General features: G+C 39.4%; 1 protein-coding gene across 1 annotated transcript in view; it reads left to right on the top strand.

Annotated features, from left to right (window-relative positions):
* Positions 1-13,188: 13,188 nt before the first annotated feature.
* The window catches only part of LOC102459916 (vitellogenin-1-like), a 49,998-nt gene continuing 39,259 nt past the window's right edge, over positions 13,189-23,927 (top strand). Inside the window, exons 1-9 of the mRNA XM_075936328.1 lie at positions 13,189-13,300; positions 13,591-13,608; positions 13,814-13,965; positions 15,612-15,863; positions 18,563-18,724; positions 19,241-19,392; positions 23,225-23,375; positions 23,480-23,637; positions 23,734-23,899. Coding sequence (XP_075792443.1) covers positions 13,261-13,300; positions 13,591-13,608; positions 13,814-13,965; positions 15,612-15,863; positions 18,563-18,724; positions 19,241-19,392; positions 23,225-23,375; positions 23,480-23,637; positions 23,734-23,899 — 1,251 coding nt within the window. The 5' untranslated portion in view covers positions 13,189-13,260. The remainder of the gene's footprint in view (positions 13,301-13,590; positions 13,609-13,813; positions 13,966-15,611; positions 15,864-18,562; positions 18,725-19,240; positions 19,393-23,224; positions 23,376-23,479; positions 23,638-23,733; positions 23,900-23,927) is intronic.

The following is a 23,927-nucleotide window of genomic DNA, read 5'->3' as shown; positions in this document are numbered from 1 at the left end:
GGGTATGAGGACTTTGTAAAAATGTGGAAAACCTCAGAGTAAATTTATCATAAAACGTGAGAAATTCAGGATCTAGCTTTAAATGAGTGAGATGTCAAATTTCCGATTTCCTTTATTTCTTGTATTTCTAGTTTTTAAAGTCACAATGTCCAAAGATTCTGGGACAGAACTTAAGAATTTAACAAAAATGTAATGGAAGATATTGAAGCTTTTTGTGTATTCCATCTTCTTTTTTGTTTGTTTGTTTGTTTGTTTGTTTGTTTTGATGTCTAGAGTATATGCATGAGATTCATTGAATCATAGAATACTAGGACTGGAAAGGACCTTGAGAGATCATTGAGTCCAGTCCCCTTCCCTACTGTCAGGACCCAGTACTGTCTAGATCATCCCTGATAGACATTTATCTAACTTACTCTGAAATATCTCTAGAGATGGAGATCCCACAAACTCCCTAGACAATTTATTCCAGTGTTTAACAATCATAACAGTTAGGAACTTTTTCCTAATGTCCAACCTAAACCTCCCTTCCTGCAGTTTAAGCCCATTGCTTCTTGTTCTATCCTCAGAGGCCAAGAAGAACAATTTTTCTCCCTCCTCCTTGTGACACCCTTTTACATACCTGAAAACCGCTATCATGTCCCCTCACAATCTTCTCTTTTCCAAACTAAACCACCCCAATTCTTTCAGTCTTCCTTCATAGTTCATTTTCTCTAGTCATTTAATCATTCTTGTTGCTCTTCTCTGGACCTTCTCCATTTTCTCCATATCTTTCTTGAAATGTGGTGCCCAGAACTGGACACAATACTCCAACTGAGGCCTAATCAGTGCAGAGTAGAGCAGAAGAATGACTTTTCATGTCTTGTTCACAACACACCACAGTATTTCTAATTTCATGCAGTATTTTTAATTTCCCACTCGCAGAGATCACAGGTGATTGGTATAGATCCTACTGGAAAAAATTAATTAAAATAAATTATAATAATTAAGAGCTTCCTGAGTGGGAGATTAGAAAAATTAGTTAGTCAGCTGCAGTAAATCTGCATAAGTTCATAGACTTGGATGGAGTGCTGCCAAGTTATCCCAGCTGAAATGTAGCTCAGACTGATTCATACAATAAATAGTAGATACTATTATTAAACATGAAGGAAAAAGCAAGAATCATAAAGCATATAAATCTTGTATTTGCAGGGCATCTCCCCGTGTTTCTTTTATTCCACTATAGGCCATGCAGAATTGTTTAGTTTGGTAATTATGTCACACTTTGCTTTCAAGAATGAATATTTTTATTTATTGATCAGTGCAAGAGCTGATACAAAACAATTCAGAAGTTTCTTTCCTAGTAATTTTTCTGTAAAGGCCAAGAAAAGAGTAATTCTACTAGTACTTCCCCCAGAGATGAAAAAAAGGAAATGAATTTACACATCACAGGAACTGTGTACCAAAAACTAAGAAACTGGATGGCTGCTGAAATAAGGGCCAGCATTAAGGGACCTGTAAAAATGTGTTGAAATGCTTTGTGAGTTAGGGCCAGATGTTGTTAGCACTATTAGACAGAGTAGTATTTTATTCCTGTGAAAATTAAAATAACTACTCATGGAGAAAAGTACTGCTCAGTAGGTGTTTGATCCACTCCCATTAAAGTGAAAGAAATAACTCCAGGCATTGATCTTTATGGATGGGACTGCCAGAGTCTGGTCCTTAACTTTTACATATGCATAAAATAGAATGTGATCATTCAAATACAATTCCAGTGGCTAGACCACTCAATTTGCATGCAAAAATATGCATTTTGTGTACAACATACTGCAGGCAGGGAAATGTACAAGGCTGGATATGTAAAAGAACTCCTGTCCTGTAAGAAAGGAAGATCTTTTCTACAAGTACCTCACATTGTTCTGTGGCATCCACTGTAATGAAAAAGAATGCCCTGCAGTATAAGAGGAATGTAAAAGGGCCTGGACACAAGATATGAAAAATTTCAGCCAGAGGCAACTGTGAAATGTAGATCTGGATTTCATTCCTGATACCAAAACACACAAATCTGTGAAGGTTATTTAGACCCTTTTCTTACAAACATAGAATCAAATTCATATTTCATCATCTCAGCCTGGGTGAGTCCATGAATTAGAATCAAAAGTAAAATTGTCCCAAATGGTTCACAAGTAGTACACTTTTTGTCATATCACAAAATGTTACAGGGAATCTCAGAACTTGGAACCAACCCTGTGCATTCAGCCCATCCACATTCAGTTACAATTCAAAGCTTTGGGGTTATCCACCATGTCCAGGTGGGTTTAAGTTGATTAATCAATATAAACATCACTTCTCCATCTAATAGTCTAAAGTGAAATTATATATGCCAGAAGAAGGAATAATGATCCTTAAAATATAGCAGAAATATCCATTTTATAAAGTTTAACAAAGTTTTTCCAAATTAATGACATATAAGGTATTTAATTAATTACTGAAATAGTCATTAGATTAGTTTTAAAACTAAACTGTGTTAGTCTGAATTGCTTTCATGTTTTTGTATGATTACATCCCCGAATCTTCCAATGTCAAAGTCGTTAATCAAATAATGATAGGAGATTTTGCTTTTTTTTTTTTAGGGTAAAGTCAATGTCCATTATTTGCATTGGCAGAAAGTGTTTATTTCTTGGGAGTTACAAACTGCTTATCTTATCTGGCCTACGACCTGATGTCACAGTGACCTAGTTCTATGAAATGAAGGCATCCTGCTCTTCATATGTTCTGCCCCTAAGAGAGTTTATATTGAACTTGTAGCCTGTTATCATAAATTTCTTTTGCTGTCAATAATACAGGAATGTTCTTACAATTTTATGGCAACTGGATGAGCCTGATTCCCCACTCTGTTACCCTGGTTTTACGGCATAGCTGAAGGGAGAATCAAACTCTGGGTCTATAAAACAAAGAAGTCTGCAATACCTGAAAAATACTATTGTTTTTTGTAGGCTCTCTGGACTAGTGGCAATAGTTTCCTCTGCATTTGGAAAATGCTTAGCACATTTTATGTGGAACCACGACATAAATGTAATAAACACATGTAATAAAGTACATGGTGCTTTTCAAAAACATGTGAGATCAATTCTTTGCCTAGGCAAACTTAAAGGCTAGTGCCAGATTGTGGGTGGCCTTCCATGGGATATAACGGAGGAGAGAGGGGTGCATGGAGACCTCTTAAGCACTTCTGCAAGGGTCTCAGTACTTGTGCTCCCAGAGAGCACAAGAGAGAGTCAAAATCTGCAACTTGAGGAAGGTGGCAGATTATCGAGGAACCTGAGCTCCCTTCTACATTGACTACTAGATTAAAGTAAATGTGCAGGGTGCAGAGCACTTCCCAGTGAAATGTTATAAGTAGCTCAGGGTATGTCTACACTACAGTGTTATTTCGAAATAGTTATTTTGAAATAGCTTATTTCGAATTAACGCATCTACACACAAAATGCATTTTGAAATAACATTTTGCTATTTTGAAATAGCAGGTCCACATTGAATGGACGCTAAATCACATGTAAGGCTGGCCGGAACCAGTTCTGGCAGAGCACCAGGTCAGGACTTACTGTGTGGGGCTGCTGCCTGAGGCTATCTGAGGTCTGTGCTTAAAGGGACATCTCCCCACCCCCAGACAGCCAGTTCTCAGGTTTCCCTGCTTGCTTGTCTACCTCCATGAGAGACAGCAAAGCATTTTGTCTCTGCGTGCTCTGGTTGTCCTCACTCAGGACACCAACATGAAGCCAGAGCTGCCCCTGGGCACTTTGGTGCTTCTCTTGGATGCATTGCTGAGAGCTTGGCTGCACTTTCTGTAGGTTGTCATCCGGGAGGTCCATCTGGGGTCTGTCAGTATCCAGGAGGCCATGCGGGAGAGCTTCCACCCTGAGGATCACTAAGAACCTCCCTGGTCTGCCCCATTAGGGGCTTGTGACTCATTCCTCCCTCACATCCTTCCACTTACCCCTCCCTAACTCCCTACCTGATGTCAAATAAAATGCACGTATTTTCATGAACACAAACTCTCTTTATTTAACAAAACTGGGGGGGAGGAAATGAAACTCTGGTGAGACTGGGGAAAGAAAGCATGAGAGGGGAAAAGAGAGGGTGGGAGAGGAGAGGGGGAAACCTGGGAGGAGGGAGCTGGAAGGGGAAAGCAAGGGGAAGAAGGGGGAAGGGAAGCTTAGGGCTCAGGACTGGGGGTCTTGCTGGACCAACTTGATTTTCATGCAATCCTGCTCCTGGGTTCGAATGTTGCCTTTTGTGGCAGGCTGGCAGCTATCCTGCCATAGACAGCTTCGTTCCTCCATCTAGTGTGAAGATCATGGACGTTGGGGGCACTCCCCCCCAAACCTGAATAAGGTCCATGATCTCCACCCTGGACTGGCCTTCTCCAGGTTCTGGCTGCTCCTGGGAGCTGGCAGACTGCTCCTGGGGAGCGGTGGAGGACTCGCTGTCAGTGGCTTGCTGGCTCATGTTTTGGGGCCACTGGGTCAGGGGCAGTGACTGCTGGCTCTGGGGTACCAGGCTTGGAGCTGGCACAGGCACTGTGACCAGAGTCTACACCTTTAAGGGCTCCAGGGAGGTGGGAGGGAGTGGAATGTCCTTGGTTGAGGCTAGAGTGGCTACCAGGGCTCCCTGGGGAGGCTGGAGGCCCCCCTATTTCGAAATAAGTGTCTACACAGCACTTAATTCTAAATAGCTATTTTGAATTTAGCATTATTCCTCACAGAATGAGGTTTACCAAATTCAAAATAAGCGCTATGCTGCTATTTCAAAATAGCAGTTTGGCTGTGTAGATGCTAGGAAAGTTATTTTGAAATAAGGGCTGTTATTTCAAAATAACTTTGCTGTGTAGACATACTCCCTGTCTTTAAGGTGCCACAGGACTCCTTCTTATATGCTAGTATGTTTATACCTATCTCTGTAATTCCCACTCCATGTACCTGACAAAATGGATCTTTGCCCGCAGAAGCCTATACCCAAATAAATCTGTTAGGGTATGTCTATACTACAGCACTAATTCGAACTAACTTAATTCAAATTAGTTAATTCGAACTAAGCTAATTCGAATTAGTGCATCTAAACCTAAAAACTAGTTTGAATTAGCATTTTGCTAATTCGAACTAGCATGTCCACATTGAGTGGACCCTGAACCGAGGTTAAGGATGGCAGGAAGCAGTGCCAGCAGGGCATCAGATTAGGACTTAGAGCATGGAGCTGCTGTCTCAGGCTACCCGAGGGCTGTGCTTAAAGGGACCCAACCCCCACCCCGGACAGACAGTTCTCAGGGATTCCCCGCTTGCAAAGCAGTACTGGCTTGGAGTGCCCTAAGTGCCATACTTGGCACATAACAGCACTCGGCCATCAACCCGCTGCACTTGCCACAGGCTGCCATCTGGGGAGGTCAATCGGGGGGCTGCAGGTGAGTTTTCACCCCGAGGAGCCCGCAGAGCCACCCCAGTCCTCCCCATTGGGGGCTCGTACCCCATTCCTCCCTCACCTTCTTCCACTTACCCGTCCCTAGCTCGCCTTCCTGATGTACAAAATAAAGGATACGTGTGGTCAAAAATAGAAACTCTCTTTATTGAACAAAAGTTGGGGAGACTGGGAAAAGGAAGTGGGAGAGGGGAAGAGAGAGGGTGGGAGAGGGGAGGGCAACTACAATGATCAGGGGTTTGGAACAGGTCCCATATGAAGAGAGGCTAAAGAGACTGGGACTTTTCAGCTTAGAAAAGAGGAGACTGAGGGGGGAAATGATAGAGGTCTATACAAGCATGAGTGGTGTGGAGAGGATGCATAAAGAAAAGTTATTCATTAGTTCCCATAATAGAAGGACTAGAGGACACCAAATGAAGTGAATGGGTAGCAGGCTTCAAACTAATAACAGAAAGTTCTTCTTCACAAAGCAAATAGTCAACCTGTGGAACTCCTTCCTGCAGTAGGCTGTGAAGGCTAGAACTAGAACAGAGTTTAAAGAGAAGTTAGATAAAGTCATGGAGGTTGGGTCCATGGAGTGGTATTAGCCAGGGGGTAGAAATGGTGTCCCTGGCCTCTGTTTGTGGAAGGCTGGAGATGGATGGCATGAGACAAATGGCTTGGTCATCGTCTTCGGTCCATCCCCTCCAGGGTCCCTAGTATTGGCCACTGTCGGCAGACAGGCTACTGGGCTAGATGGACCTTTGGTCTGACCCAGTACGGCCATTCTAAGCTCAGGGCTCAGGGTCGGGGGTCTCACTGGACCACCTTGATTTTCATGCAAACCTGCTCCTGGGTGGCAAGGCTGACAGCTCTCCTGCCCTAGACGGCCACTTTCCTGTGCCTAGTGCGGAGGTCATGGATGAGGTCCATAATCTCTGCACTAGACCAGGCGGGCGCCCGCCTCTTGCGGCCCCGGGAAGTGTCCTGGGAGCTGCCAGCCTGGTCCCGGGAAGAGGCAGAGGGCTGGGTGGCAGCGGGTGGCTGGTTCGTGCCATGCCAGGTGCAGGGTCTACTGGCTGGGTGCTGGCAGGCTTGCACCTGGCACGGGCACCGTTGCCAGACCGTGCCCCTTTAAGGGCTCTGGGACCGGGAGGGGGGCAGAAGAGTTTCCCTGGTGGTGCCCAGAGTGGCCACCAGGGTAAGCTGGGGAGGGCTAGCCTCCCACTAGTTCAAATTAAGTGGCTACACAGCCCTTAATTTGAACTACTTAATTCGAACTAGGCGTTAGTCCTCGTACAATGAGGTTTACCTAGTTCGAATTAAGCGCTCTGCTAGTTCGAATTAAGTTTGAACTAGCGGTTTGCATGTGTAGAGCCTATCAAAGTTAATTCGAACTAACGGCTGTTAGTTCAAATTAGTGTAGACATACCCTTAGTCTTTATGGTGCCACAGAACTCCTTGTTGCTACAAAAATGGCCATTCTGTCATGTACTCATCTGATGATCTTGTTAAAGTAGACAAAACATCTCCACAACCCTATACCTATCTAGCTACAGAGGGTCATGGTGGTAAAAGAGCATAATAAAGCATCAACATATTGTCCATCCAAAGTCTATCAGAATAAAATATTATACTGGCATTTATTTCCTTATTTATTTTCCACTGTGACCAGAACCAGGAACACAACCACTATACATGCACATTATATATGAGCAATGTTTGTTTGGCAGTTAGGTACACAGTCTGGTTCTAACTCTTGAGTATCCAGTTTATACAGCGATTGTTTCCTCTTAAGTGAAGTCATATTTTCATGCAAAGGCTAAATTGCAGTACTGGTTGATGTTGTGTCTGGATTCCAATGCCACATAAATTAAGAGCTGCCTGACCATGAAATCTGAAGTAGGGCAAGGTGAACTTATAGCAGATATCTGCTAGCACTTAGATGTGAACTGACTCTAACATCAAGTTGACTGATATTTTCCCTATCCACGGACTTCCCACCTCAGGTAAAAAAAAAAAAGAGCTGAAGTAAAGTACTTAGCCTGACGGATGAGGATGACGATGATAAATCTGTGCCTTCCCTTTCTGCAGATATATAATTCACATAATTACAGCTAATTTAATAATTAACCTCTTTTCAAAAATACATTTTAATTTTTTATCATTAATCCCATTGTAGAAGCTCAAAAATAAAACGAAATACAATTTTGTTTCAAGGTAGGTATTCTGTGGGGGTGGAGTTTTGTTGCCTGTTGCAGGGCGAGCCAATAACGAGTATCATTTGTTCTTATGAGCTGAAGTATCATTTGTTCAGGAGAGCGGAAGATGAGAGCTGGCTGGACAATATCTGGGATTTTGAAATTTATTTTTGTTTCCTATTGGAATGAAAACAAAAACTTTCAAATAATTTTGTGACAAAGAATTGTGTTCAAACACCCATTTCAAAAAGGCCAAGTTTTGATTCAGGGTTCTCTCTTTCTCTTTCTCTCTCTAGAAGTCACTAAAGAGTCTACCATGGATCTCAGATGCTTTCCTGTTGAAAAGATCATTAAAACTGGTATCTCTGCATGAACGATTTTAGCTTCAGCAAAACAGCATATTTCAGTGAAAAGCCATTTAACTGAAAATGTTCCAAGCAGATCTACTGAGGGCTTTAGATAGACCTTCCCTGCTTTAATTTTTGCATATGCCAAAAGAAAGACAGCAATAATAAATCATTTTGCCATCGATGTAATTGTGATGGTACTGTGTCTGGTTCCACGGGTATGACTGCTGATATCAGTGGTGCTGACCAGTGTTAAAGTGGGGTAATATTATAGGAAATTGGCTTTGCTGCTTTATCTCTAGGACATTGGATTGAATTGTCAGGGCTTTTGTTCTCTTTTAAATAAAGATGATGTAGCAAAGTCTCCTTTGTGCATTATGGACAATAGTCTCCGACAGTCTGGCCCAACCTAGGATACATTCCTTGTTAGTTATCCACTGTCCCAGAGCCAGCAGAGGGAGTGCAAAATATGTCTTGTAACCCACATTGTTAAAGTGGCAATTTAATATTTTTATACATTTCTCAGTGACTGCATGTTAGATTCATTGGTCATTTTAACCCTTCTGCAACTATAGAAGCTGTATAAAATTGGAAAGAAAAGCCTTAGCCACCCAATTACAACAATTTTAACCTACAGTGATTGCTTGAGAGTTGTTTTGCTAATCTCTTCTTTGTTGTTAGGCAATACATTGGCAGGATGAAAATGGCATCAGTGCACCATAATTTAACAACACGAACACAGAATAAGGAGAGTGTGGGGCTTTCGGCAGCAGGCTCTGTTACCCGAATAGACTATGTTATGAAAGACAATGACACCATGGAAGAAATAGTTCTAATTGGGTTAATTAGCCTATATTCATGTTTCATTAATGGCGCTAGTACCCTGTAAATTCAAAGCATCCTACCTTATCATACTGCAGCCCTTGTAAGTATATGCTGCCATTGTGCCCTTTATAACACATGTTGAAATAGTCCACATGGTAGTCCTTATTACAAGTGTTGCTGTGGAAATGGCATAGAATAGTAGCACTGCGAACTTCTTTCACTTGCTTTTTTGTAAGATGTTCCCATCATTTAAAAAATTGTGTTGTATTTATTGTTTGCATTTTAGCAATACCTTTAAAGTCTGCAAATGAAATCTGTGGCCAGACAATTCCTTCGTGAAAGTATGCACCCACTAGCTCGTTATTGTAGTGGGGAGCTAATTGTATTTATTTGAGGTGTATTTCATCTGGGTATAATACTTGGCTGCATCTAAACTGGCATGATTTTGCAGAAATACTTTTAACAGAAAAGTTTTTCCATTAAAAGTATTTCCGCAAAAGCGCGTCTAGATTGGCACAGATGCTTTTGCACAAAAAGTGCTTTTGCGCAAAAGTATCCATGGCCAGTCTAAACACGATTTTGCGCAAGAAAGCCCCAATCGCCATTTTAGCCATCGGGGCTTTTTTGCGCAAAACAGTTCTTCCTTGTCTACACTGGCCCTCTTGCGCAAGTATTCTTGCGCAAAAGGGCTTTTTCCTGAGCGGGAGCATGAAAGTATTTGCGCAAGAAGCACTGATTTTGTACATTACAAAGTCAGTGCTCTTGCCAAATTCAAGCGGCCAGTGTAGACAGCTGGCAAGTTTTTGCGCAAAAGCAGCTGCTTTTGTGCAAAATCTTGCCAGTCTAGACGCACCCTTTGTGTTTTCCTTTTATTCTGATTTCTTAAAGTGGTAGCTTGTGAATTCCTTCTGACCTCATGTTTTGGGGAAAAGCTAGATTAGGGCCCAGTGCTCAAAGATAGTGGAAAATCTCTCGGGCTGTCTTTCAGCTACCAATAGTTCTCCAGCACTTTAGAGACTAACAAAAACTATAGATAGTATCATGAGCTTTCATGGATACAACTCACTTTTTGATAGTCTCTAAGGTGCTGTTGTTTTTAAAGTTTTTTTCAGTTACAGACTAACACAGCTACCCCTCTGAGACTTTTTAGCTACCAGTGAATTTGTGTGGGGTGGGGACTGGTACACTGTGCTACTCCTTGAAAATAATGTAAGATGTAACAAATTTCGGTACCCTTTTCTTCCTGAAAAACAAGAAAACAAACTCAGGTGGGACCTATGGTGAATGGGACAGAGGAGAGCTATGTAGATTCAGTTATCTCTCTACTACAGTCAGGAGGTGTGAATTCAACACATGAGATGTACCTGAGGTAGCTTTGAACAACCTAATTCAAACCCAGCTTGAATAACAGTAACAATGCTTCAGCAGAATGGGTGGCAGCCACTTGAATGTGTATGCAGAGCCCTATCAGGACCAGACTATGTCATATATGTCTACAGGGCCTGCAACCATCCCTTCTGAATGCAGTGTAGACACACTTTCAGCATCTAAAATTTTGGTGCTCATTCAAGCTGATCACAAACTTTGGTCCTTTTAAGGCTTGGCCATCCTTAAAGTTATGCAAGTGTTGCTCTGTCAGGCTAGAACAAGACTACCTGAACTATAAAACCTATTGTTAAAATAGAAACATCTTCAAGTGCCATATTAAAATATCTGAATGCCTGTTATTCCAATGCTGTGTAATCGCCTCAGATTAATAGTCCTACTTACAGTGTTTCAACACTTTGTATTCTGCAAGCCCAGCCAGTTCATCATGATAGCACAATATTACTGCAGCCATCAAGCTATATCTCTGATTACAGTAGAACAAAAGAACAGGAACAGAAGTAGCAGAATTCTAGTTGTTATCACTCAGATACTGTTTTGTTGTCACTATACATATAGCCATTTTCAAAGTCTGCAAATGATGGGGCTACAGAAAAAGTAAGCATTTCCTTCACAAAAAATAGAATTGCATCTTATCAAATATTTTCAACAGTCATTGTATACTTAACATCCAAATCAACAAAGGCAAAGCAGTAAGAAAACTATACAGTCAGTGAATGTCTCACACTTTTCTCATTAGAAGTAACTGAATTAGGTTGAATCAGATTGAAATTAAATGAGGATTTCTTAAAAGAAAGTTAGTGAGAGAGTACGTGCTTATACATTTGATATTAGAACTCCTGGGCTCAAAGATCTGCTTGAGTCACAACCACCTCATTAATACATTTTTATAGCATTCTGTTGAGATCTGTGCAACGTTTCTTTTTCTTTCCCCACGTTATGCAGATTTCATCTTTGACGGGGGAATACTAAGTGGACAGAACATGTGAGTTGGGAAAGATGTTGATACTTGGAAAAGCAGAAGGAGATGTTCTTTTAGGCTAGTAATTTCTAAAGGGTTAGATGTCCCTCTCTGCATCAGGTTATTCTATATAGTTAACTATTCCATGAACTCCAACCAAAGACTGCTTCTCAGATCCTCTGGAACAGCACTAGTCTGTTATTCCTACATTCAGGTAGCACTACTCAAGTCAATGAATAATATCATTATGGTAGAGAGGGGACTGTTCAGCGGGGCCTTCACAGAACAGATTTTAGGCCCAGAATCAGTCTTAGGAATGCCACACCATTTTTCATTTTTCTTACTGTCAATGAAGTAGCAATCAGAGGAAATATTTTTCTTCCCTTAAGGATGTATTTTAGCTGCCTGCATGCAAGCACTTTTTTACCTTTCCCAGAAATGCTTTCTTTCTCAAATAAATACTAGACATACATTTTAAGTTCTCCTCCCCTCACCACACAACAACTTTAGCACCCAGACTCTAAAATGATGTTTTTTATTTGCTATGTAATTTACATAAAACATTTGCCATTAAAACAAGGTTAAATTCAAAATAGAGGTGAGTAGAGCCCTGCAAATATCCACCTTATATCTGTGGGTGTCCATGTTCAAGGATGCAGATGCAGTTATCCGCAGCTTGTTCTTGCAGATGTGGATGCAAATACAAATGTTGTATCTAGACCCCTGCAAATTTGCAGTTATACTCTTTATATCCTCAGGTGTCAATGCAGACAGCTGCAGCTTATTTTGGCCGATACAGATACAGATGTGGATACAAAATTTTGTATCCACGCAGAGAGCTCTAGACTTAAACATATCAAGTGCATAACTGAGGTTTTCTTAGTTTTGGGAGAAATTGGATTTGCAACACATTGTGAACTTTTTCCAATGGAAGATTAAAATAAATGTCATTGTTACAACAAGTTGGGCATTAAAAAGTTATAGAATTGGAGGTACTGGGGAACATCTTCAAAAGCACTTTAGTGACCATTGCTTTCAAATTCAGTGAGATGTAACATTCTTAAAAAAATTTACCCATTGCCTTTTCTTACAGTGTCCTCTTAAGACATTGTACAGCAAAACAGGATCACTTGCCCAATAAATATATGTAACACAGTGGCCCTGAGACCACTAAGAAATGGAGAGTAAAGTCTGCTCTACAGGCTTAGTTTAGCTCATGCAGTAGAAATACATAGTTTTACCCCATAAGGTTCAAACTCTCCTGCTGATGATCTGGGTCTGTTGACTTTGCAGATATATGTTTCTGCCTCAGCAGACAGGTCTGGACTTCACAACCTCTGGAGATTCCTCCAAGCCCTGTGATATGCTTTTGCTTCCATGAAAATGGTGAATTTTCCTCTCATTTTTATGGTGTAAACCTAGAGTTATGTCATTGATCTAAATGGATGGCCCATGTATTCTGGATTGACACTTGTATAACTGGTAACAGAATCTGAGGGGATTCTGTCACACAAGTCTGTAATAAGGCCTCACTTGTGCAAAGAGAACTATTCAGGGGGAGCCAAGTACAGTCACAGAGCCGCATGGACTTCCATGGGGCTCTGCATTTTCATAATTTTCTCTGGAGGATTTTGACCTAAAACAACATGCAGCAATGTTAGTCACTGCAAGATTAAATCATACACAAATCTTCCTTTCTGACATAGGCACAAAGGAGGTGTAAATCAGCATAACTTCACTGAATACAATGGAGCTATATTGAGTAACATCATCTGTGAATCTGGCCCCACTGTTTTAAAAGTAAGCCTGAATATGTATTGCCAGTTTTGGGATTATTGTATAAATGTGCGTGGAGAAATGGAAAACAGGGTGAAAAACAAGAAATATCAGAAATAGATTCCATATTTCAAAATAAAAGATACAGTTGGTCCAAATTATCCAATAGATTTGCATTAACAGCATTCCTACTCCAAGACATGTTTGTTTTTTGATTGATCAATACTGATTCTGAAATATGCTTATTCATCAAAGTGAAGTTCCAAAATAATCATGTGGTACACTGTGCCTGTATAAAAGAGATCCCTGAACATTCACCTTTACCTTATCCTTCATAATGAAGGTCTTAATTCTATCCCTGACTCTAACCCTTGTGGGTAAGTAAGTACCTTGTCTATTTAGATAGCAGAGACTTTTTTGAATAAGGTTTAAGATACTAATTGTTGTTCATTTAGAAATATAAACTTCAGAGGTGCATAAGTGGACAAGAATACCTGAAAGCAAATTTTCCATGATTTAGAGCAGAATAGTTTGGATATATTCTGATCTTATAATAAAACAACTGTGTTTAAAAATCAACAGAATTAACTGGAAATCATTAGGCTGTTTGTACTGCACAGACTGAGGTAAAAATTTTGTCTTAATTTCAATATTTTTTCTCTTTCAGGGAGTCAGCATCTTAACCGTAAGTATTTTTTTTTTTGTCAAATGATATTATCCTAATTAGTGCAACTGAAATATAATTTGAAAGGTATATGAATGTTTCATTATGTTTTACAGCAGCTAATGTGCTTCAGAAGTAATATCAAAATGAACAAATTGATCTTTGCTATTTGGAACAAAATATATTACATTCTCTATAATGTTTACTGGGTATTATTTCTTTACAGAACCTGATTACAAACCAAACACAGTTTATACATATGATTATGAAACTGATTTTTTCAGTGGACTTCCAGACAGAGGACTTGCAAGAGCTGGAATGAAAATAAAATGCAAAGTGGAAATTACTCGTATTCAGCCAAAACTTTGTCTTATTAGGGTAAGAAAATGTATCCAATATGAAAGCTGAAATTATCTTCCTATATGACTTTTTTTTTCAAACTTTGGGAAAATAATTAAGTTTCATCATATGTTTTACTTACTCAGGCAGAATGTAACTGATGCTGTTATTTTTTTATGCGGTTCCCTATGTTCTATTTGCACTTTGCCAGGTAATTCTCAGCTCAAGCCAACCTTGGGCTTGAAGGATTTCTTCTGCTTTGTGGTCAGGGAGACAACAGAATGTAATTTCAAATACATAATAATTTATTATTGGATGAATTCAATTGTTCCCAAACTGTACAACCTAAGATTATTTAATCAACTGATTTTGCAACTAGCAAACAAACAGAAATAAACATATTATAGCAGCTGGATGTCATTCAATATTTGGCAGAAGTATTTTTTTTCCCGGCTGTTTCTTTCACTTCAGTGGGGGAATGACATGTTGTGCTACACTGATATTGTATTCCCTCATTTCATGCTGACATTAAAATTTCTGAGTAATTACTAACAACTTCTGATTATATGAAAATGATTTTGGCCTTTACTGTATGTGTGTGTCCAATGAATGTATGGAAACATACCACTTTATTGATCTGGATTGATTGCATTTAGTCTTGTGTGTGCATGGAAGAAAACAACTTTTTAAAGATTTCACTTGGCAAATTTAAATTATATATAGGAAAAATTTGGGATTGTGTCCTAATCAGTGCCTGAAAAGTGCATGAACTTTCCAACTGAAGTGGCTATCTGCTGATGTATATTTCTATAGGATATAATGAAAGCTAATAAAGAAATTTCTCTCTTTAGTTGTAACATGACATGACATTTCAGCTATAGGGGAAGTTAATTTTTATGCTGTTAAATTTAAAGCACATGGTTTTGAAGGCATGAATGGCACAGGAAATGTACCTTTCACTTCTGGCCACTGGTTCATATCCACTTCCAATCAAAATTAATGGTCTCAGACTCATTCCCATTCAGCACGTATCTTCATCACAAAACCACCAGCTTAACTCTCGCCCATGTTGGCAGTCTCTGTTGAGAGCCTAACTACTGAAATGGTCCTAGAGACAAAACAGCAGAAGCACACTGAAAGGGCTGCATGTTGGAAGGTGGAGGAGGAGTTTTGCACTGTAGCTGGGCTAGAATATGAAGTAGAGAAGATAGATCTGCAGCTATCTATGCTTCTGACCCCGAAAAATTTATCGGGAGGGACAATTCCTCCACTCTGCTCTCCAGCCCATACTAACTGAGACTCTAAAAATAGCTCAGCAGCCTTGTCGCTATTAGCTCTTGGTCCTTGGCTGTACTTGGTAACTTCAGCTAGGGGGATCATAGCAAGGGCAACTAGGTTAAATGCTGCTTCATTGAACCCTATTTTCCCCACATATTATAGCAGGTCTTCAACAGTTCTGGGAGTAGAATATGGCTTCGTGTGGCTCTTCTCTAGCTCATTTTTGTACACGGGCCAACCTTTTGACCAGACAGATAATCTGTGAATCTAGGCAAAGTATGGGATGTGTGGTAACATCCCATTCAGCCAGTTTTTACATCCACAAGTCCCTATCATGGCTTTATCTTGAGAGTTGTTTCCTAAAATCCTAGGAAGAAAAGAAAAATCTATTTCCCCTTCTCTTGCAGATTCATTCACTCGAAGCAGCAGAATACAATGGTATCTGGCCTATGGCAACATTCACACGGTCACCAAAAATGAGCCAGGCTCTTTCAGCACAACTCAGAAGCCCCGTCCAATTTGAATACAGTGGTGGCCGTGTTGGAAATCTTATGGCTCCAGATAATCTCTCAGATGATGGTCTTAACTTCTATCGAGGAGTTATCAATGTGCTGGAACTCACCATGAAGAAGTCACAGAACATATATAACTTGCAGGAGGTGAGCACTTTGTTTTGATAGTTATGTTTGTGGTCTAGTTTGAATAAGCATACACTTCTTGTTCTTCTAACATATTTATCTGAATTCAGTGTTAAGGGTATATTTCCTAGTGAACAACATCTAAACTCAGAGGGAAGTTGTTCATTTATTCTGTACCATCACTGATAGATCTATGCCTTAATGGTCATGAGAAATATATAGCTGTTTAATCTAATTAATAAATGTTTTCAGGAGTGCATTAACAACATGAGAAACCAAGTAAACATGATTTTTGTCTCAAGCAAAAGGAAACCACTCAGAAAGCTATAATGTTAGCCTATCAAAATGTGAACAATACATTTAAATAGCCTTAAATCCTTAGCATTATTATTAACATTTCAGCTAGAAATAATAGCAATTTGATATCATGTATACTTTAATCTCCTTTAGCTTCTATTTGAAAAGGAATATAGTACATATGCTGTTGTATTATTATAATAACATTGACAGCTGTACTTGATGTTCTGTTGGAATTTCCACTGTTTTATGAGTTTTCATACTTTTTAAAATCACCCACATTAAAATTCAGCACACAGATTGCAGTTTACTTTGTTTTGCATAAATATATTTACATGGTTTTCCTTTTATTGATATTATTGTTCTTCCAAATTATTTTTATTTCAAATGTAGGCCAAACCGCTTTAATTTAAGAAAACTGAAATACTTGATATGATCAGAGTAAGGTCAAGAACTGAGCTTCCAGATCTCTTATTTTTCACAATTTTTGTTCCCCTTGCAGCATCATATTGAGACATTGCAGCTGTAACATATGCATTATTTTGCAATGCCCAGTTTCACATCTTTATTACTTCTAAATGAATTGGTTACATGTGGTAGTTCTGTTGCCACTCTATGCATGACGTCTATGCCAGTTTAGCTACTGAAATCTTCTCCAAGTTTTCGTTTTACTCAGTCATTCACTGATTAAAAAAATTAGCATCTTTATAAAGGAACACTCAAAGTACTTTACAAAGGAAGATAGGCATGACAGGTCCCAATACAAAGGTGAATTTGAGCTTCAGAGGCGATGTCTAAACTGCAGGATTCTTTCAGAAGAAGCTTTTCTGGAAGAGATCTTTTGGAAAAACTTCTTTCAAAAGAGAGCGTCCACACAGCAAAAGCACATTGAAAAAGTGATCTGCTTTTTCGAAAGATAGCACCCACAATGACTGTTGACAGCAATGACTGGATGCTATCTCTCATTTAATTTGCGATTACTATGGATGGAGTGGCAACAGGGCACCTGTGCTTTTTCCTAGAGGCCTCTTCTTTCGAAAGAAACCCACTCTTCCCTGTCCACACAGGCCTTTTCCCAAAAGAGCTCTTTCGGAAGAAGGCTTCATTCCTCATAGAAAGAGATTTACCACTGTTGGAATTCCAGTGTGGGCGTTAGTATAGTTTTTCCAGAAAAACAGCCGTTGTTCCAGAAAAACTCTGCAGTGTAGACATACATAGAGTGTGATACTGTATCTTAGGAGCCTCCTAAGCTCCTAGGGTGTGTCTAGACTACAGGATTTTGTCGACAAAAGTGGACTTTTGTCGAGAAAACTATACCTGCATCTATACTACCGCCGAGTTCTGTCGACAGTAAGTCGACAAAACGCGGAAGTTTTGTTGACGGCATTAAACTTCATACTACGAGGAATAACGCCTTTTGTCGACAGTTCTGTTGACAAAAGGCACTATTGCATCCACACTGTGCTTTTTCAAAAGAGAGCGTCTAGACTCTCTGTTGAAAAAGCAGCTTGCTTTGTCAACAGAACTGGCTGTAATCTAGACTCTTTGTTGACAAAGGCCTGTAGTCTAGATGTTCTCCCAGTGAGTTAAATAAGAGCTTGGGGGTATCTATGCTATGCAGAATTAGAATGACTTGCAACAGATCACTTAATTAATGGGAGTTTTAATTGAAGACTGCAAGATTAGGTCCTATGCTACTATAGGAGAAATGGTTGATTGCTTGGTTTTTTTTATGTTAATGGTAGGATTCATTTGCTCCAGGGATTGTCCCTGGAGCAACTGTACACTACCATTGACAATAAAAAGTCAGGAAATCTACTCCCCGCCCCAAAAAAATGCATTCAGTTATCTCCTTTCATACAAAATTAGTACAAGTCCTGTTGACAGACTGAAGAAAATCAATGTGCTTTATACATACACAATCTTATAGTAGTATTAAACATCTGAGTTAAACCTTCAAATGCAAGAAAATCCACAATTAAATCTCCACTATTCTTAATCTAATGTATAATTATTGCTGCTCACATTGTGTGTCAGATTATCCATTATTCTGAAGCCTCTAATAGCAGAATGTATGAGCTGGAGATTAGGTATAATGGGATTTATAAGGGCAAAGTATCAGCCACAGCTCTAAAACCTCTTGCTTTTGAACTTTAATTCTGACTGATCAAATTATTTCAACACATTTATTAATTTTTCCAAAATATATCTCATATTCTATAGTTCCTAATTGGAAATTAATACAATCCTATCACTGGCCAAATTTTTATCCCACGGAAGTCAATGGGAATTTTCAGTGCTTTCAGTGGAACCTCTGTTTTGGCCCCTTTATCACATATAAAATTTTTTAAACATATAGTAAGAGCATAGTAGAGCTCCATGTTAGGCATCTAGCAATTCTAATGAGTTCTAATTTTTGGCAGGCTGGGATTGATGGTGTCTGCAATACAACCTATGTGATTCAAGAAAACAAGAAAGCAAATCAAATGTATGTGACAAAATCCAAGGACCTAAACAGTTGTGATGAGAGAGTTCAGATGGTTACTGGTACTGCATATACTTGCCAATGCCCTGCCTGCAGAGAAGTAAGTAAGATGGATCTATGTTTAAACATCTTGTGGGGCTGATTCTTCTCTCACTTGCACTGGTTTGGGGACCATTTAACTGTATTGGTTCCGCACTTATATTACTTTGCTCGGAAGGCAAATTAGGATTGTTATATCTAATTATCACTATTTGCTCTCTGCTTGATATTCTTGTGTTCTGGCCAATGCAAAGCCTCTGTATCACATAATATCCTCAGAATAGGGGTGCAGTATCTTATGCTGTCTTTAGTCAGAATAATATTCTACCCTCTCAAAATAATGTTCCGTTACTTAAAATTAAGAAAAGTTGATGCTTAAAATTCTTAGCAGTATGAGCAATGGACTTGAACTCCATTATATAAATATGCAAGTAGAGTTCACATAAGACAATCATGGGAATATTATAGAGAGTAGCCCTGCAAACAAGTGGGTCACATTGGATGCAATACGTGGTGTTTTCTGAGCCTAATATCTATGAATCCACTGATTTTAAATTAAATATCTTTCATTCTGAAGAAAAATAAGTATTCCCGGGCAACCACTACTTATTATTACAAAATCAAATCGACCCGAGAGGATGCTTTAATTCAACAAATCGAAGTCCAAGAAATCCATCAGTTCACACCATTCCATGAGGTCACTGGAGGGGATGTTATAGCTGAAGCAAGGTACTGTACATCTTCATGATCCAAAAATACATATCTCTTTACTAATTCAGCATCTAAGTAATCAAGTCAGATTTTGTAACTGAAATGAGAACTTTGCACCTGCCAAATGTTGATTGGAAATATTTCATTATATGAAACTTCAACCAGATAATAATAAAAAAAAATCCTTCACTGTTGGTCATAAATCTGAAACATGTGCTTTACTACCCACATTTTTCTAGCCCAAGTTGGCAGTGTTTGATGAGTTTATTTCTCTTGGTTATTTGGTTTATGTCTCAAAAGCCAAGAAAAATGTGATTTGATCTGAAAAAAAAATGCAAACTAATGTATTTGTAATAAAATACTCTGCCATAGAGTGGCTCACTGAAAGGAAGATCTCTGGAAAACCGTCACTGAAAAAGACCCATGTGGATAGTTCACAGGAAAACAGGATAGTAGTTTGAAATTTGATGTGTTGCCAATGCAGTTATGTATATGGCAGATTGAAAATTTTCCATCATAACTGCTTTTGATAAGTAACTGTGGTTTTAGCCAATGAAATGTTACATGAAAAGTGTTTACTCTTTATGGAAAATTTTGAATTTATGTCAAAAACATTTTGGCCCAAACATGAAAATATTTGGCTGAAAATTTAATTTAAACTTTCCAGTTTTCAGCTGAAATCCAAAAAAGGGTCAGTTTTTTTATGAATATTTTTTTCAATTTCAAAAAATTTTCCACAGAAACTATTTTGTTGTCAGCTCTAGTGATGAGCATTATATACAGAGACGTCATATTACAGAATAGGAAAAAGAGGGTTTTTTTATTACTTTGCATTTATTTCATCTCAAGCCAGATCCTAGCTTATATCAACTAGCATTGCTCCATTAATTGTTCACTGCTCCCATTGAACTTTGGGAAGTTTTACCATTTAACCCAATCCTTAGGCTATGGCAACATTACAAAGCATATTCCAACCTAGTCCCCAATGCAGATTCAGTGTCTGCCAACAGACAGAGGTGTTCTTTCGATACTGTTCTCACAGTATCATCTCCTGAAACAGCATTAGCTAAAGACAAAGAAGAGTGCGTTTGCATGAGGGTGATTTGTTGGCATATCACTAGATTTATTTCTCTTTTCACATTCCCAGCTGACATAGCTATGAATTATAGAATCATAGAATACTAGGACTGGAAGGGACCTTGAGAGGTCATCAAGTCCAGTCCCCTGCCCCCATGGCAGGACCAAATACTGTCTAGACCATCCCTGATACACATTTATCTAACCTACTCTTAAATATCTCCAGAGATGGGAATTCCACAACCTCCCTGGGCAATTTATTCCAGTGTTTAACTACCCTGACAGTTAGGAACTTTTTCCTAATGTCCACCCTAAACCTCCCTTGCTGCAGTTTAAACCCATTGCTTCTCGTTCTATCCTCAGAGGCCAAGATGAACAAGTTTTCTCCCTCCTCTTTATGGGTATGTCTACACTACCCCGCTAGTTCGAACTAGCGGGGGTAATGTAGTCATCCGCAGTTGCAAATGAAGCCCAGGATTTGAATTTCCCGGGCTTCATTTGCATGAAGCTGGCCAGCGCCATTTTTAAATGCCTGCTAGTTCGAACCGCGTGCCGCGCGGCTACACGCGGCACGGAGTAGCTAGTTTGGATTAGGCTTCCTAATTCAAAAATTGCTGTACTCCTCGATTAGTTAGAAGCCTAATCCGAACTAGCTACTCCGTGCCACGTGTAGCCGCACGGCACAGGGTTCCAACTAGCCGGCATTTAAAAATGGCACCGGCCGGCTTCATGCAAATGAAGCCCGGGAAATTCAAATCCCGGGCTTCATTTGCAACTGCTGGTGACTACATTACCCCCGCTAGTTCGAACTAGCGGGGTAGTGTAGACATACCCTATGACACCCTTTTAGATACCTGAAAACGGCTATCATGTCCCCCCCTCAGTCTTTTCTTTTCTAAACTAAACAAACCCAATTCTTTCAGCCTTCCTTAACAGGTCATGTTCTCATTCCACGAGGAGTAACGGTAGTTTGGACAGGAAGCCTAGTTCGAACTACCTAGTCCGTGCCGCGTGTAGCTGCGCGGCACAGGGTTCGAACAAGCAGGGATTTAAAAATGGCGGCGCCCGGCTTATGCAAATGAAGCCCAGGAAATTCAAATCCCGGGTTTCATTTGCAAGTGCGGTATGCCTACATTACCCTCGTAGTTCGAATTAGGAGAGTAGTGTAGACATACCCCTAGTGTTTACAGATGATTTCCTTAGTTAATTGCTCCATTATCTTCTCTGGCACAGAGTATAAACTAACTGGTCTGTAGTTTCCTGGGTTGTTCTTATTTCCCTTTTTATAAATGGGCAATATAGTTGCCCTTTTCCAGTCTTCTGGAATCTCTCCTGTCTTCCATGATTTTCCAAAGATGATAGCTAGAGGCTCAGATACCTCCTCTATCAGATCCTTGAGTATTCTAGGATGCATTTCATCAGGCCCTGGTGACTTGCAGGCATCTAACTTTTCTAGGTGATTTTTAACTTGTTCTTTTTTTATTTTATCTTCTAAACCTTATATGTTGATATAAGATTAAGTGTAGACCAAGTTTTAATATTAATTTTCCTATATAGCTGAATACAATATTTTCCCCTCTCTTTTCTGCACATATGTCTCTTCCTGATACATCAGAGCTGAAGGTATATAATACATTTTGCGTGTCCTGGAAGGGCGAGATATCTCTGAGTGTATTTGACATTATACTTCCTGAACCCAGTTCCCTTTGAGTAATATGGTATAATTTTTCTGAAGAGGAAAAATCTCAAATGATTGTGTAAACCCCTGTATTCAGCACCTATTGGATTGTCAGTAGAGTATTTCAATAATATTTTGCAAAGATGTTATGAAATTCTTACAGTTCATGGAATATTTCAAAAGATTCCAACATAGAGATGTCAATTTTAGAGTTTATTAAGTGCAATCTTATTTTTACTGAAATATTCACAGATGTTCAATACAAATGCCTAAAAGTATTTTATTGCCCTGAATAGTATATTTAAATGCAATTGGCAGATAGGATAAATCACTGTAGCCACAAATATGGCAAGGATAAGAAATGTTTACAAATACACCCTTTCATTAAATTTTCTTGATGATGTCGGTTGATGGTTTGGCTCAGTTTGAAAAGCTTCCAGACGTTTGGATGTTTTTCCAAAGAATCTGAATCTCTTTACTTGAGAAATCAGGCTAGAAACCTCATGAGAATATTTCATCTTATGAAATCCCTAGGACATTCTGCTTACAGTGGGTCAGTAATAATTCAAGAAAAGACGGTAACATTTTTTTGTAGTATCTCACTTTTTTCATTTCCATTTGAAATCAGAAAGTGCAGAGGTATGTAAAAACTCTCAGGAGCCTCTAGAAAGACTCAAAATTCAGTGATGATTTTGGATGAAGGTTCAAGTCAGTTATTTTTACTTGAACTTCAAGACACACTTTTCTTGTAATCTTATTTATCAATCACCCACCTTCTCACCCATACACATCCTGCCCCAGTTTCCCTTCCCCAGGTATTTCTTTAATCCTACAGGGATTAAAAAAACTTATTCTTTCATCTGAAAGGGGACTAAAGACTAGATCTGATCCTGAGAAGAGCTGATTATTGGAAGTTGAGGTTCTCTCAGGATCAGACCCTCTTTCTGGTTTCCGGTGAATATGTTTGTGAATAAAGTTGCAACTCGATAACAAAACACTTTTGTAAAAAATACATAATTATATGAGGAGCAGAATATTTCTTTATTTGTCATGCTGCTTCTTGTTATGTTCTTTAACTGGGTTTTCCCACTGCAGCCAGAAGCTGATCCTGACTAATATGCAGAAACATGCCCCAGAAATCCCATCAGTAGATTTCCAGAAACGTGGATCACTTCGGTTCCATTTTGGCAGTGAATTGCTTCCAATTGCGATGCAGTTATTCAAAACCAAAAACTTGGAGAGTCAGGTAAAATCAACTGCCGGAAGTAAATATTTTGCTGTAATTGGGTGCCAACACATACAGGAAAGGGAATATATGTGATCTTGCTGTGCATTTTAATTATCTTGCAGATAGTGGAAAACCTGCGCTATCTGGTAGAGCACACACACGAGCGGGTTCCCGGGGATGCTCCAGCAAAATTCTTGCTGCTTGTACAGCTTTTCCGGGCTGCAGGAGAAGTTATCTATGAGTCAGTTTGGAAACAGTTTTCTAGCCGGCCTGCATACAGGTAATAGTAACTTTAATTCTTTCAACTATGATTGAATATCTGAAATGAATGTGTTCAGATGCAGATCTGGGGGATAATCACTCTTTCCTATTGCAGGCGCTTGATTTTGGATATAATGCCTGCCGTTTCCAAACATGAGGCAATCAGGTTCTTAAGGCACAAAATTGAAAGGCAAGAGCTCAGTGACATGGAATCAGCTCAAGCAGTGCTTATAGGCCTGCATCTAAGTACACCAACCCGTGAAGTGATAGATGAAGCTGTGGTAAGATGCTTTCCACACTCTCTAATCT

Source organism: Pelodiscus sinensis, chromosome 9, assembly GCF_049634645.1.
Source record: "Pelodiscus sinensis isolate JC-2024 chromosome 9, ASM4963464v1, whole genome shotgun sequence".
In the NCBI taxonomy this organism is placed as follows: domain Eukaryota; kingdom Metazoa; phylum Chordata; order Testudines; family Trionychidae; genus Pelodiscus; species Pelodiscus sinensis.
This window is presented reverse-complemented; position numbering and strand designations above follow the sequence as displayed.